The sequence below is a fragment of the Mrakia frigida genome (assembly GCF_051309035.1).
Source record: "Mrakia frigida strain ATCC 22029 unplaced genomic scaffold BDY24scaffold_20, whole genome shotgun sequence".
Lineage (NCBI taxonomy): Eukaryota > Fungi > Basidiomycota > Tremellomycetes > Cystofilobasidiales > Mrakiaceae > Mrakia > Mrakia frigida.
In genome coordinates this window covers 579,202-592,684 of record NW_027481261.1, presented here as the reverse complement: position 1 = coordinate 592,684, position 13,483 = coordinate 579,202, and the positions used below count along the sequence as shown (strand labels likewise).

The following is a 13,483-nucleotide window of genomic DNA, read 5'->3' as shown; positions in this document are numbered from 1 at the left end:
CCCGTCTCCCATTTCTCTACAATCACTTCCCTCTCCCAGATCATCTCTCGAATCGTCCACGAACCCTCCATCGCGATCCCCCAGCTTCCCTCCTCCATCCACGCCGAAGCTGTCCTGTCCTACCTCGCATCGATCGAGGCAGTGTTCGTTTTCGCGTTGGTCATGGGATTTGGGATGCTGGCGTGTGCGTGCTTGATGAAGGCCTACTCTCTTCCTGGGAGGTAGAGAGACGAGAAGGAGAGATGAATCAGTTCGCCGACGCGACGCGGCTTTTTAGATGCTGTTTAGTAGACTTTGCGAACATGGTTTTGGTTTTATTTTGAAGAATAGATTTTACACATATGTCCGTGAAAGAGCTCAGATCGAGCCTGAAAACAGCTCGAGAAAAAACAGCAGGAAGGAGCCGACGAGCTTGTTTTCGTTCGAGCTCGAGGTCGACCTCAACACCCATCCTTCTCGTCTCCCTCCCTTCCTCTCATGTACAATCAAGGTCAGTGCTTTCGACACTCGATAGAGGTCTCTCGTGTATACTGATCCTCACTACTCTCGTTCTCACAGGCTATCAAGGTCGAGGCGGAGGAGGTGGCTTCAATCCTCAGATCCCTCCTCACCTCGCTCAACAAGGAGGAGCAGGCGGTCCTCCCCCACCCTCAGGACCTCGTCGTCATGGAAACTACCCTACTATCGGAGGACAGGACTTCTCAGTACCACCTCCAGGCTACAACGGTCCTCCTCTAGGTCAAGGGAGAGCAGGAGGACCAGGAGGAGGAGGATTCCCCAACTTCCCTCCGCCAGGCTTCAGAGGACCACCTCCTCGAGCCAGTCATCTTCCTCCTATCCCTCCTCCGGTTCAGCAGAAGGAACTCAGTGCTCAAACTACGCTGTTCGTAGGAAGTATATCTCCTGGGGTGACGGATCAGGTTCTGGAGCAGCTGTTGAACGTGAGCCTCCTTCTCCTTCCTCCTTCGCGTCTCCCTCTCGAAGCTGACTTCCCTCTTTTGTTTCGCATGGATTCGACAGGCCTGTGGACCTCTCAAGATGCTCAAGAGAGTCAGAGGTGCTACCGGAAAGCCTCAGGCATTCGGATTCGCAGAGTGAGCCTCTTCGTCTTCTTCTCCTCGTGTTGAGCTCCTTCCTTTTCATCACTCACCTCCCTTTCTCTTCTCTCCCATCTTCGACCTGTAGGTACCAAGATCCCGACTCTGTCCTCCGGGCTCTCGTCGTCCTCAGCGGTGTCGAACTTCCTGATCTGGAGAACAGGGGTCCTGGAAAGAAGCTGCTGGTGAGTTTGAAGCTTGGACGTGCCCTCTCTAACGTCGAGCTCACCATCTCTCCTGTTTTGGGTCTTCTTTACAGGTCAAGGTAGACGACAACACGAGGAAGTTCTTGGACGAGTACCAAGCTCAGATGGTTCGAACCGACGTGAGTCTCCGCATCTCGCAACTCAGGACGTTCCGCTTGAGCTGACCTCAACTCCTTCCTCTCCTCCCTCAGACCGACGACCAACTCGAACTCTCCGCCGTCAAGTCCATCACCGCCATTCTCGAAGCTCTCACCAACGGAACAGCTCTCCCTACCTCCACCTCCACAGCTCTCGCCTCCTCCAACGGAAATCCAAACCCAGCAGCAACCGCCGCTCCTGCCATCGATCCCTTCGCCGTCCCCGAGCACCTTCGAGACCTTCAAGCCGCCGATCTACCAGAGGAGAGCCGAGACGGAGTCCTCGACCAAATTGCCATGTTCCGAGTTCAAGCCGTCGAGAGGGAGCAGGCCAAGAAGAAGCTCGAAGAGGAGAACGAGAGGAGGAGGATCGAGGCGATGATCTTCGAGCAGAACGCTACGAGGATGAGGGAGCAGCAGGCCGCCACGAGGGCTAAGGAGATGGCTAGCGAGAAGGAGCGGGAGAAGGATAGGCTGGCTGGGTCGAGTAGCGGTGGAGCGTTCGGGACTGGTCCTCAAGGATGGTCGAAACCTGTTGGGTTCGTGCCGGCGAGTGGGAGTGGTATCGAGAGGACGGACGAGGAGGAGGAGGAGCTGAGGAAGGAGAAGAGGAGGAGAGATCAGGCTGACTCATTGAGGGAGGTGAGTGAAATTGCTTCTCTACTCCTTTGGAGCAGTCGGAACTGACTCCATTCTCGTCTCGCTGATTCAGAGGGAACGTCGCTTCGAACAACGGGAACGTCAACGACTCGTACTTATCGATCGAGAGATCGCTTCAGAACGTCAACGAAATCTCGAGGAGGATCAGGATCATCGGTCGATGAAGGAGAAGCTTGCTCGATGGGACGACGACGAGCAGGAGGAAAGAGGTCGAGATCTCTGGTACGCCGACCGGTGAGTTTCTCTCTTCCCTCGTCTCCTTCACGCTTTATCGAGATCAGCTGTCTGACATCATTGCCCTCTTTCTATTATCCTATTATCCCTCCCTTAGACCTCGATGGCGCTCGCAACGAACTCCTCTACGACGTCGTGAAGAAGAAGCCGACGAAGCAGATCGACGAGCTGAAATCGAGGAGACCGCCGCCCTTCAACGAGAATCCGAAGACTTCCTGAACCAACAAATGCAGGACCTCGCCGACCTCGCCGTCAAACAAAAAGCAGCTGGAATCCTCGCGGACGACGTCGCACCCATCAAGCTCAACATTGTCGCCAAACCTCCTCCTCCACCGCCTTCCTCGACGACCACCACCGCGCCGGTCGCGTCGACGTCTTCTGGAGAAGTCACTGGAGGAGGAGGACGAGTCTTTGTCGAGGAGGAGGAGGAGGAGACCAAGAAGAAGAGGGTGCTGGTGAAGCTGGATTACGGAGACGGGTTGACGACGGAGGAGAGGGAGTTGAAGAGGGTTCAAGGGTTGGCGAAGATCAAGTTGGAGAAGCTGCCAAAGACGACGAAGGGGTTGTTCGAGAGTGCTGTCAAGTGGGAGGCTATCACCGAGGTCTGTCTTCTCTCCCTCTGGCTCTCGTCCCTTTGCGTTGACGAGAAGAAGCGACGGGTCCTGACTTCGTCTTCGTCGCTGTTCTCTTCTTTTCGCAGACGATCATCGAGAAGAAGCTTCAGCCTCTGGTTCGGAAGAAGGTGATCGTGTACCTCGGAGAGATGGAGGACGACGATCTCCTCAATTTCGTGCTGGATCACATCAGGGAGAGGAAGAGCGCGTCGGATCTCGTGGAAGGACTCGAAATGGTGAGTACCCTCTCGACCTCACTTCTCCCTTCCACCCATCACCCTTCCCTTCCCCTCTCTTTCTTCGACACCACGAGGAGTTGGCTTGCGTTGGAAGGGTTCGTCGAGGGTGTTATTCGAGATTCGGACGCAACGCTGAGTATCTCGAGTCGCCTCTTCTCCTTTCTCACTCGTCCATCGAGCGTCGACTTCCTTTCGAGGCTAACCTCACTCTCTCTCAAAGAGACGCCTTTGCTCCTCTCCCTTGACTCTCGAACCGTTCACTGACGCCTTCTTCCCTCCTCCCCTTTTCTCCCTCGGCCCTCCTTCGTTCGTCCCTCGTCTCTCTCTCTCTCTCTCTCTCTCCTCCTCCTACGCGTCCCATCCGAACAGATCCTGGAAGACGAAGCCACACCCTTCGCCGTCTCAATCTGGCGAGCCGTCCTCTTCGAATCCATCGCTTCGTCGGAGGGTCTCGAGACGAAGGAGATGACCGTCGAGTGAGGAGACGACAGGCGAGGCGAGCTTTTTGCTGTCAGCGTTGGTTTAGTTTTTCGAGAGGAGTCTTGACGTAGGAGACGATTTGATGCTCTCTGCCTTTTCTTTGATTTCTCGGCCGACATGGAAAGTTGAACGAAGACTGTTCAGAGGAAGGAACTAGTCGACGCGTCCCTTTCCTCCCTTGCTCTCTTCGACCGGTTCAACGAACCGAAAGGCTACAGGCAACGAATAGGATAGATAGATAGACGAATTACAGACGATTACAGAGATGAAAACGAAATCGAAAATCGCAACAAAAGGGAAGAAGAGCGGGTGGAAGAGGGAGAAGCAGAGCGAAAACGAACAACGAAAAGAGACAAAGAGGGAAACAACAAAGCAGTAAGGTAAGACAAACTAGAAGTAGAGGAGATATGACGAGACGAAGTTTTTTTTGTGTGTTTTAGCCAAGTATTATAGAAGAAGCAAGAAACTGTAACGAGAAAGAGAGAACCGAAACGAACGAACGCAAAGCAAAAAAAGAAAAACACGACGCGTCTCCCCCCTCCCTCAGCACGAAAATGCTAAGGTCCCCTCCTCCTCGTCTCCCCAACCCTGTCACCCTAACCCTCAACAACCAAACTCCTCCTCGAAGGAACCGTCGTAGGCGGCAACTCGAAACTCCTCAACAACTCTCCCATCCCGCCTTCTTCTTCCTCTTCCTCTTCCTCCTCTCCATCCTCCCACCCAGTACTACCACTTCCACTCTCCTTCCCCCTGCTCATCCCCACACTAGACCCGCCCGTACTCGACGTACTCATCCCATCCAACGTGCTCAACCTCTCACTCAAACTCAACAAACTAACCGCACTCGCACTCGCCCTCGCCCTCCCCTGACCCTCGCTCGCCGTCCCGTACACGCTCTGGCTCTGGCCCCCTCCTCCTCCCGCAGCAGCCAGTTCCTCCTCGATCAAAGCTCGTCGAATCTCCTCCATCCTCCCTCTCAGATCCCTGACCTCCCCTCGAAGATCTTCGGTCTCCGCTCGAGCGTCGTCCAAGGCGCGTTTCGATTCCGAGAGCGCGAAGATGAGGGCGTCTTTTTCGAGGGAGTGAAGGCGACGAAGGGAGAGGAGGGCTTGTTTGTGAGATCGTTCAGAGGTGGTGGTAGAGGAGGCGGTGGTGGAGGAAGGTGGAGGGTGGGAGGTGGTGAGGTTGAGGTGGAGTTGTTTCTTGTTGGGGTTGGAAGAGGACGACGACGACGAGGAGGAAGTGAGCGCGAACGCTGACGAGGAGGTAGGTGCACTGCTGGGACAGGTGTCCGAGGAGGAGGAGAAGGATCCTCGTCCGTGGTGGAAGCAGCACTGCGAGGACGACGACGTCGAAGCACTGGACGACGCGTGCGTCGAAGTGCTGGACTCGAAGCTCGGAGAGATCGAAACCCGACGTCGAGTAGCATGGTTGATCATCATCATCGACGAGCTAGGAGCGACGGCGGTGCTGCTACTGGCTGAGACGGTGTTGTACCCTCCTTCCTCCTCCCAAAGGATCGATTCCCTTCGAGGCCCGTCGAGCGTGACCTCCTGAGACTCGGAGCGGTGGTGGTACTCTGCGACCTGCTCTGCCCAAGCCTGAGGGGAGACGACGATGGTAGACTCCACGTTGAAGACCTCCGAGGGAGGTGAAGCGTTGTGAGCGACGATGGTGTACTTGGTCGTGGGAGCAGCTGGAGATCCGGGTCGGAGGTCGTCGAACTTGGGGTTGGAAGGATGGGTAGGTGAGGAGCGAGGAGTGCTGCTGGGAGTAGAGGATCGAGTTCCGAACGCCATGGGTCGTCGAGGAGGAGGAGGAGGAGGAGAGGGAGGAGAGGGGGATGGAAGGGAGGAAGTTCGAGCTGGGACGGAAGGGGTGGAGATGGATTGGTTGGAGAGACTTGAGGCGTCGGAGGAGAGAGCTGGAATTGGAGTTCGTTGGTTCTCGTCCTCCTCGACGATGATGTTGGAAGGTTGAGTGATGGTGAGACTCTGGAAGAAAAGGGAGGAAGAATCAGTGAGCTCGATTCGAAAACGAAGACGCGTCGACGAAAAAGAACCCAAGAAAGCAAGAGACTCACCTCCGTCGACCTCAACTCCTTCTCAACAATCTCACTCGCAACCTGCAAGATACTCCTTCTCCTCTCCCCCTTGCAGCTCACGATACTCGTCGGCCTCCCTCCCACCCCCAAATCCGACGAGATCCTCTCCTTGCAGACCTCAAAGCAGCCAGATCCATCCCCGCTCTCCCGGGACGACGACCTCGAGAGCATCTCCCGAATGAGCGTCGAAGAAATGTCGTCCGAGATGTCCTCTGGGACGGGGGCGACGACGTTGGGAGCTTGGGCGGCGGAGGTGGGGATGGGAGGAAGAGGGATCGAAGGAGCTGGGTGAGGAGAGGGAGAGTGAACGGAGGGTCGAGGAGGGGTTGGAGTCTTCTTGGGTTGGATGGGGACTGCAGCATCAAACGAACAGAACGAACAGCAGAGGAAGAAAGGAGATAAAGAGAGAAGATGGTCAGCTCGAGAAACAAAACAACACCTCGAACGAAACTGGAAGACGGAGACTCACGTTTCATAATCACCACTTCTACTCCATCCTCTCCGATCGCTACAATCTCCCCCTTCTCGTTCTTCCTCTTGCCAGCATACCATCCAGGTCCGCCTTTCCCTCTCCCTCCAGCACCCTTTGCACCATCATCGGCCTCCGCTGTAGTGACCGTTGCAGAGCGACGACGAAGAGGGTTGACGATGCTGAGGGTTGGGCTCAGGGTGAGATGGCGCTGGTTGGGTTGGACGTAGGAAGGAGTGGAGGAAGGAGAGTCTCGAGTGACGAGCGAGAACCTAGAGAGGAGGGAACGAGAAGGAGGAGCAGGGGGAGAAGTAACGAGGATGGAGGGCACTTTGACGGTGTTGATGGTGGAGCGGTAGTACTGGGATTGGGATTGAGCTTTGCTGCTGCTGGTGGTGGTTAGGGTGGTTGTAGTAGTAATAGAAGAAGGAGAAGGAACGGTAGGGTTCCCATCGAACGAAGGAAGTCGGAACGAAGAGTCGAAGAGGTCGTCCGATTCAGAGGTGGAGGAAGTGGAAGTCATCGTTGTTGTCGTCCGTGTCCGTCCTTTGAGATCCGTAGACTATAGAAGAGAAGACGACTTCGTGAAGAAGAGAAGGAGAAGGTGGTGGTGGTTGAGAGAGTTTCTCTTCTTCTCCCTCGTCGTCCCTCTTCAGAATCAGAAACAAACCTCCTCCTCCTTTGTTTGATTCCTTCCGACTTCCAGACTGAACCTCGAGCGAAAACACCACCTTAACTTAGCCCGTTTCCTCCCCCAACCCAGCCGAAATCAATCTGAAACCTCCCCTCTCACCTGCACCAACTTGTTTTTTGATCCGAGAAACACAGTCGGCTCCTCCCTCCTCGATCTGAATCCTTCCGACTCTCGAGCTCGAGCTCGGACCAAACGATCGAGAGGACATGCGAAGCGACCGAGACAGGGAAGGAACCAGATGTAGGATGGTTACGGAGGGAGATTGTTGAGGTCATTTGTGGATACATGTAGATCAGCTTGGATCGGGACGGCCGGGAGGAAGGGGAGGGGAGGGGATGGATGGTGGGAGGAAGGAAGAGAGAGAGGGTGAGCTCGGATGAGTTTGGGTACATTTTTTCTTTTCTTTTCGTTTTTGATGGGCACAAAGCGAAGTCGAATGTACATCAGGGTATCGAGAGAACATAGAGGAGAAATCATAACGGCTAAGTAAACACGACCGGAGAAAAAAAAAAAGGGAAAGGAAAGCAGCTACAGTTCATCTCCAAGCGCGTCGTTCGTCTTCCTCTTCCTCTCCTCACTCCATCTCCATCTTCCCCATATCCCCACCCAAAGGACTCGTCCTAGATACCGATCCGGATGCAGTTGGTCCAGCAGGTGCGTCTCCTCCTTGAGCGAGGATCGAGTTCTACAAAACGAAACGAAAGAAGTTGGATTAGCGTTCGAGCCTCGATCCTCCTCCTGGAACTTCAACCTCCTCCACAACAAAGCAAGAAACGACGATCAACTCACAATCAACCCCTCCCAATAGTTGAAATCCCCCGGTCCTTGCTGTCCAGAACCAGCTCCTCCTCCACCTCCTCCGTTCCCTCCTCCTCCTCCTCCACCCATCATCACTCCCGCCGACGGAAGACCTCCCAGTCCCATCCCGACCGAAGCGATAGGGACTCCACCTCCGAGTCCGCCGAACGAAGTCCCGACGTCGTTGCTTGCTGGCCAGGAGAAGTTGGACGAGGAGAGGAGGGGCTGGTTGAGCGCTGAGGAGGGGAAGATCTGTTCGGAAGCGCCGGTCTGTGGGAAAAGGAGGAGAAAATGAGAGTCAGTTGGAGGTCGGTGAAGACAAAGGGAGGAACGGAGACTCACGACTGTATCGAGAGCGAGGTTCTAGGGAGCAAGGAAAGAAAGAAAGACGCGTCGGATCAGAGTTCAGGTTTCGTTCGAAGCACGAGAGAAAGGTCGAGCTCACCTCCTGACACCACTGATCCAACAGCGCCTGCGCACTTTCGTCCTCCAAACTAGGCGGCGTACTAGCCAACCTTCCACCCTGACCAGCATTGTTCCCGTTCGCTTGTCCGGCAGGAAGCAGATGAGCCCAATGAGGGGACGTCGCCATTCCCGAACTCGAGCTCGCAGCCGACTGGTTCTGCCCGTAGAAGCTCGATCGGTTCTGGTAGTTAGCGAGATCCGAAGGGGAAGGGACGGAGTTGGTAGGGAGAGGTTGTTGACCGTTGGCTGAAGGGGAGGTGGCCGAGGAGGCTGCGAGACCGAGGAGGTTTTGAGCGTGAGATTCGGTGGAGGGGTCGACGGGGACGAGGTCGTGGACGGCTGAATCCTTGTGGGAGGCGTTGGTGAGTTGAGTGGATCGGTTGTAGAGGGTTTCGATCTGGAGGGGCCAGGAAAGGAAGAAGGTCAGGGAGTGAAAAGGACAGGGAACGGAGAGGAAGGGGGGACGAACGATGCTCCTCTCCTTCTTCGTCGTGTCATCAATCATCTGCTCTTGAGGGTGATCGTTCAAGAACGTAGCGAGGATGCCTCGCATCTCAGGTGCGTCTTCTCCGTGAGGCTCGATGATGGCAGAGATTCCGGCGATCACTGAAGGAGGGGAAGAGGAAGAGAGAGACGCGTCAGTCAAGGAGTTGCTCAGAGCGACTGAGGATCGAGACCGGACTCACTGGCAGCGTTGAACTCCCTGAACTGTCCTCCGACGATAGCAGCGACGTCCGTATGCGACTGAAAGCAAAAGGAAACGAAGAGAAATCAGCCCTCGATCGACCGTCCGAGAATCTTCGAGTTCGAACTCACCTCCTTCTTGAAAGCTTGTCGCTGTAGGTGAAAGGTTGAAGCAAAACGTGAACATCAGTACCAGCTCGAGATGATGGATCTGCAGATCTGAAGACTCACAATCCCGAAGTCCTTCTTCGCACTCTCGAAGCAAGCGTTCCTCGAGACCAAGAATCGATCCGACTTGAGCTTTCGAAGAAGCCAGGGTCGCTGCAATTCGAAGCGAGTAAAGAAAGAGAGTCAGCATGTTCGTCTCGAATTTACTTCAACTCCTATGAGTCTTGCTCGACGCGTCAGAGGAAGGAAAAAAAAACTTACGTGAAGTGTAATCCTGACGAACAAGATCTCGGTGATGAGGAAGAATCGATGCATGGGAAGGAAGGCAGCAAGGACTCCATCGAGCGTTCGATCTGGGTTCTCCATCCTGAGAATGAGAATGGTAGAGATCAGGGTCAGTCGAGAGACGAGGAGAAAAAGAGGATCGGGAGACGCGTCGTCGAACGGACCTGTAGTGAGGAGGGAGCGACTTGACGAAGGCGTTGAGTTCGTCGTCGAGCTTGAGAACGTCGGCGTAGTGGGAGGGTTCGACGAGTTGTTGGAAGTGGTGCTGCGAGGGGAAAGAGGGAGGGAGGGGAGGGGAGTGAGCTTCGAGTTCGAGCTCGAGGATGGAGAATACGGGAGACGAAGGGGCAGAACGAACGGTAATCTTTCCGATGATTCTCGAGAGAGAATGTCGAAGGACTCCGTAGGTCATGGTTGTAGGCTGAGTGAGAGGTCGAGGTTCTGGAGTGATTCCTGGGACGAGTTCCGAGTCTTCGAGATTCGAGGGAGGTCTGCGAGAAGGAAGAGAAGACCCGTCAGTCGAAGAAGAAGGGCAAGAAGCTGGAGAACAAAGGACTGGACGAACAGAGTGTCGGTGTCTAGGGGGCGAGAAGGAAGGGGAAGAATGCGTCAGTGAGAGCTCGAGTAGCAGGGCGGGGAGGCGGTGAGCGAGGGACGAACAAGCATCGGAAATCGCACTGAACAATCGAAGGGAGCAACGAGGTCAGCGTCCGACGACGGATGGACCGGAAGAGGCAGGAGATAAACTCACGGAGGTCGACCCAAGATGAGCGAATAAGTTCGATCCGCATGGTCTGTACGCGTCGAGAACGAACCAAAGCCGAAACGTCCACGTCAACAACGCGTTCTCTCCCCTCCCCATCAAGTCTCCCACCGAACTCACAAAGATAACTCCAAATCCTCCTCCTATACTCCGTCTGGAACGCATCGAGCCCGAGCTTTGTTCCATCTCGATGAAGTCCAATCGCCTGAGCCGTCCTCAAACTCGCTCCGAGCTGGGACCAGCACTCGGTCAATCTTCGATCGTGGACCATGATGAGATAGCGGGAACTCTGTGAGAATGAAAGAAAAAGGAAGGAGGGTCAGTTAGATCGTCTTTGGGGGGGGGGAGAGAGGTCGACGCGTCCAAACGAGGAGCGACAACAAAGGGGCGAGGGACTGACCAGCAACCTCGTAACAACCAGCTCCAGCGATTCACTCTGGATAGCGGTAGCGATGAGAATACTTCGTCTTGAGCTCCAGTAGTATCGAAGAGACGTTAGACGTCGAGTTCGATCGTCTCCTCCGATGTGTTCTGGTGCGAGTCGGACGGCCTGTTTGTTTTCGAAAGGAAGAGGACGAGAGTCAGTTCCAACTGAATTGAGAGGGAGAGATAAGACTGGGTAAGAGGCGAAAGAAAGAGAGACGAGAACGAACGGTAGCGAGGATGATGAAGACGAGAGGGAGGCATCGAACGTTCGCAGGATCCGTTCGCAGACCGTTGGCGTAGAGAGCTTCGTAGGCTGAGAAAAAAAAACGAAAGGAGCAGAGAGGAAAGAGATCAGCTTTGAAAGTTCTGATCTCTGGGCGTCTAGAACGGAGGACGAAGGACGAACCAGCTGTATTGAGAAAAGGCGGGAAGAAGAGACGTGAAGAGAATCAGCAAAACAAAGACGCGACGACAGCAGACAACGCGTCGGGGAAACGAACCTCTGAACATTCCCTCGTGGATAGGGTATCTCGTGAAGTTGATCTTGGCTGCGAATCGAGAAGGAAGGAGAAAGTCGGTCAGTCATGATATCGGAGACGCGTCTCGGAGAGGAAATCAAGATCGAGCTGGACGAGAGCCGGAAGAAAGACAAGCAAAGAAAGACTCACAGAAGAACCAGTCGACCACTGTTTCAGACAAGGAGCGGAAGGAAGGACAAGGCGACAGTCAGCGTTTTGAAACTGTTTGGACGAAAGGAAGGAAAGAGACGCGACTGACGGATGTTCGCAAAGTCCTTCGGTGGCAGCTCCTGTACGAGCTCGGCGACCTTCGTAGGTGAGACTCCACATTCCGTGATGAGTCGCTGTTCGAGAGAAGGAGCGACGAGACCAAGTCAGCTGGGGGAGACGAGGAGAGACGAAAGGACGCGTTGTGAGCTCTCGAGGCGAAAACGAACCTGGAGATTCTCGGCTGTTGGGGTAGAACGACGAGCAAGAAAGAAAGGATCAGTCAGATGAAGATGAGGTTGTTGGGATGATGGGTGATGAGGCGAAAACGAACCAGGTGAAGAGATATCCTCGAGATGCAGCTCGATGGTCGCGTTGTCCGCTTGAAGCTGATCAGAACCGATTCATTCTCCGTCAGCTTCACCTCTCAACATAAGACTCTCGCAGTAGATGTAGGAACTCACCCTCTCAAGGATAGGTGCCTCCGACATGGACCCTACCGCACTCTGGAGCAACCGAACCCCCGACCGAGGAAAGGTCAACTCTCTCGCCTTGCTTCCTTCTTCCTTCTCTTCTCCGACCCGAGCAAGTACTCACCACTCCAAACCACTTCCCTTTCGTCAACCTTCCCCTCCCCAAATCTCTCTCCTCTTCCTCCCTGAGCTCCTCGTCCTCCTCCTCCTCGCTCCCATAGCTCCCTTCCCCTCCTGCTGGTGCTGCTGCTGCTGCTCCTCCCCTTCCGACCCTACCACCTCTGTTTCCGTTCTCCCTTCCTTTCCCTTTAATCGAGGACGTCGAAGCTGCGAAAGGGAAGTTGGGCGGGAGAGGGAAATCCGGTCCTAGCGAGTCGGCGAGGTTGTACTGAGGGTAGTGGATCGAGAGGATCTTTTCTAGACGGAGCAGACGCGGGAGAAGTTCGTCTTCGGGTTTTCCCGGGGCTTTATAGAAGATGAGAGAGAGAGAGAGAACGAGGGCGTTAGTGAGAGAAGAAGAAGGAGAGGAAGAGGAGGGAGAAGAAGGAAGGAAGGACGACAACGAACTGAAAGGATGACATCGATCCGGCACTTTTCTCGAGACGCAGTGGTTGCAGGGTTGTTTACGGTCGCATTTCTGTTCTGTGGAAGATCACCCCAGGTTTCGTATAAGGATCTGTTGAGAGAAGAAGAAGAAGAGAAGGAGAGAGAGAGGGACTGGAAGGAGGAAGGACGTGAGCTCGAGAGTTGAACAAAGAGTTTGGGGGAAGAGGAGGAAGAGAAGTTGAGCTCACCTTACTCCTTCGATGGCATTCTTGACCTGATTGATAGATAAGATGAGAGATCAAAGATGATGAGCTCGGATGTATAGATAAGGGCGTAAAGGAAGGACATCCGCTCTCATCGGATCCTTCCTCCTCCTCCTCCTCCCTCCTTCAATCCTTTGTTACTCACAACTAAACCCCTTCTTCGCCTTCCCATCCACACTCCCCTCCGCATCCTCCGCTCCTTCATCCTTCACAGCCTTCTTCCTCTTCTTGTTCGCCCCGACTCCAGCGCTGCTTCCAGCTCCGACTCCGTGCCCGTTGGAACTCATGTTGGGAGGAGCAGGAGCGATCGTTTGATGGCTCGACGTGTAGTTGTTGGCTCGTTGCAGAAGCAGCAGTTGGTGTTGTTGTTGTTGTTGTTGACTGGAGAGGTTGCGGGAGGAGAGATGAGAGGAGGTGGTGGAAGGAGGACTGGTGTTCTGGGACATGGAACTGCCAGAAAAGAGTTGGGAGAGAAGAAGAAGAAGAAAGGTCGCCGAGTCAGGTTTGATTCTTGTCTGGGCTGCGTTTTGGATCAAAGGAAGATCGCGTCTTCTGTTTGGTTTTGGGGTTTGTTTTCTGTTTTGTTCCGAGGTAGTACGCTTGTTGGTAGTAGAGACAAGGGGATGTCAAGACTCACGAAGGGAGAAGTTTGAATCCGACTTCCTGGAGGGAAGACGAAAAAAGCACAAGAGAACGGGGGGATGGTCGCGGTTGGAGGGGACGAGGGGAAAGAATGGGCCGCCCTGGGCTTGTCTGATGAGATTACAATTTTTTGAGTCCGCTTGGGGGGCTTTGTATTTGCCGTCGACGACGCACGCTTCCTTTCTCTCGAAGCGATCTCACCTATAACGGCGAGGCCCTCGCGTCGCTCTTTGTTTTTCTTTTTTTCCCTTCAGAGCTTTGAGAAAGAGACCATGCTGGATGAGATACGGCTCTCGAAGGAAAAGGCAAGG

General features: G+C 54.5%; 3 protein-coding genes across 3 annotated transcripts; 1 reads left to right on the top strand and 2 right to left on the bottom strand.

Moving 5' to 3' along the window:
- The first annotated feature begins 438 nt into the window (after window positions 1-438).
- Window positions 439-3,766, top strand: BDY24DRAFT_393154 (uncharacterized protein). The gene is made up of 10 exons (XM_076641015.1): window positions 439-490; window positions 559-941; window positions 1,021-1,094; window positions 1,186-1,282; window positions 1,357-1,422; window positions 1,495-2,082; window positions 2,153-2,334; window positions 2,432-2,936; window positions 3,035-3,184; window positions 3,557-3,766. The coding sequence occupies exons 1-10, from the start codon at window positions 478-480 to the stop codon at window positions 3,665-3,667; spliced, it is 2,169 nt and encodes a 722-aa protein (XP_076495671.1). The 5' UTR covers window positions 439-477; the 3' UTR covers window positions 3,668-3,766.
- A 497-nt stretch (window positions 3,767-4,263) lies between these two features.
- BDY24DRAFT_416280 (uncharacterized protein) lies at window positions 4,264-6,763 on the bottom strand (the record flags this gene model as incomplete). Its single annotated transcript, XM_076643567.1, has 3 exons — window positions 4,264-5,661; window positions 5,751-6,124; window positions 6,241-6,763. The coding sequence occupies 3 exons, from the start codon at window positions 6,761-6,763 to the stop codon at window positions 4,264-4,266; spliced, it is 2,295 nt and encodes a 764-aa protein (XP_076495670.1).
- A 584-nt stretch (window positions 6,764-7,347) lies between these two features.
- BDY24DRAFT_107808 (transcription factor domain-containing protein) lies at window positions 7,348-13,242 on the bottom strand. Its single transcript, XM_076635845.1, has 28 exons — window positions 13,168-13,242; window positions 12,676-12,980; window positions 12,521-12,541; window positions 12,289-12,363; window positions 11,846-12,186; window positions 11,713-11,754; window positions 11,583-11,637; window positions 11,479-11,492; window positions 11,301-11,385; window positions 11,192-11,209; window positions 11,024-11,071; window positions 10,751-10,836; window positions 10,498-10,647; window positions 10,218-10,386; window positions 10,086-10,128; window positions 9,995-10,011; window positions 9,900-9,912; window positions 9,693-9,825; window positions 9,499-9,599; window positions 9,311-9,416; window positions 9,113-9,202; window positions 9,014-9,034; window positions 8,884-8,941; window positions 8,667-8,803; window positions 8,178-8,594; window positions 8,075-8,095; window positions 7,724-8,002; window positions 7,348-7,619 (listed from the first exon to the last, which is right to left on the bottom strand). The coding sequence occupies exons 2-28, from the start codon at window positions 12,974-12,976 to the stop codon at window positions 7,509-7,511; spliced, it is 2,952 nt and encodes a 983-aa protein (XP_076495669.1). The 5' UTR covers window positions 12,977-12,980; window positions 13,168-13,242; the 3' UTR covers window positions 7,348-7,508.
- Between the last annotated feature and the right edge of the window lie 241 nt (window positions 13,243-13,483).

Excerpts from the sequence above, each read along its gene's own strand:
- BDY24DRAFT_393154 (XM_076641015.1), top strand. Across the intron at positions 1,095-1,185 it reads CAGGCATTCGGATTCGCAGA|GTACCAAGATCCCGACTCTG; the intron begins GTGAGCCTCTTC and ends TTCGACCTGTAG. Across the intron at positions 2,335-2,431 it reads GATCTCTGGTACGCCGACCG|ACCTCGATGGCGCTCGCAAC; the intron begins GTGAGTTTCTCT and ends TCCCTCCCTTAG.
- BDY24DRAFT_107808 (XM_076635845.1), bottom strand. The coding sequence starts at position 12,976 with ATGTCCCAGAACACCAGTCCTCCTTCCACCACCTCCTCTCATCTCTCC. Across the intron at positions 10,387-10,497 it reads TGGTTGTTACGAGGTTGCTG|AGTTCCCGCTATCTCATCAT; the intron begins GTCAGTCCCTCG and ends TCATTCTCACAG. Across the intron at positions 9,035-9,112 it reads CGAAGAAGGACTTCGGGATT|CGACAAGCTTTCAAGAAGGA; the intron begins GTGAGTCTTCAG and ends TTTCACCTACAG.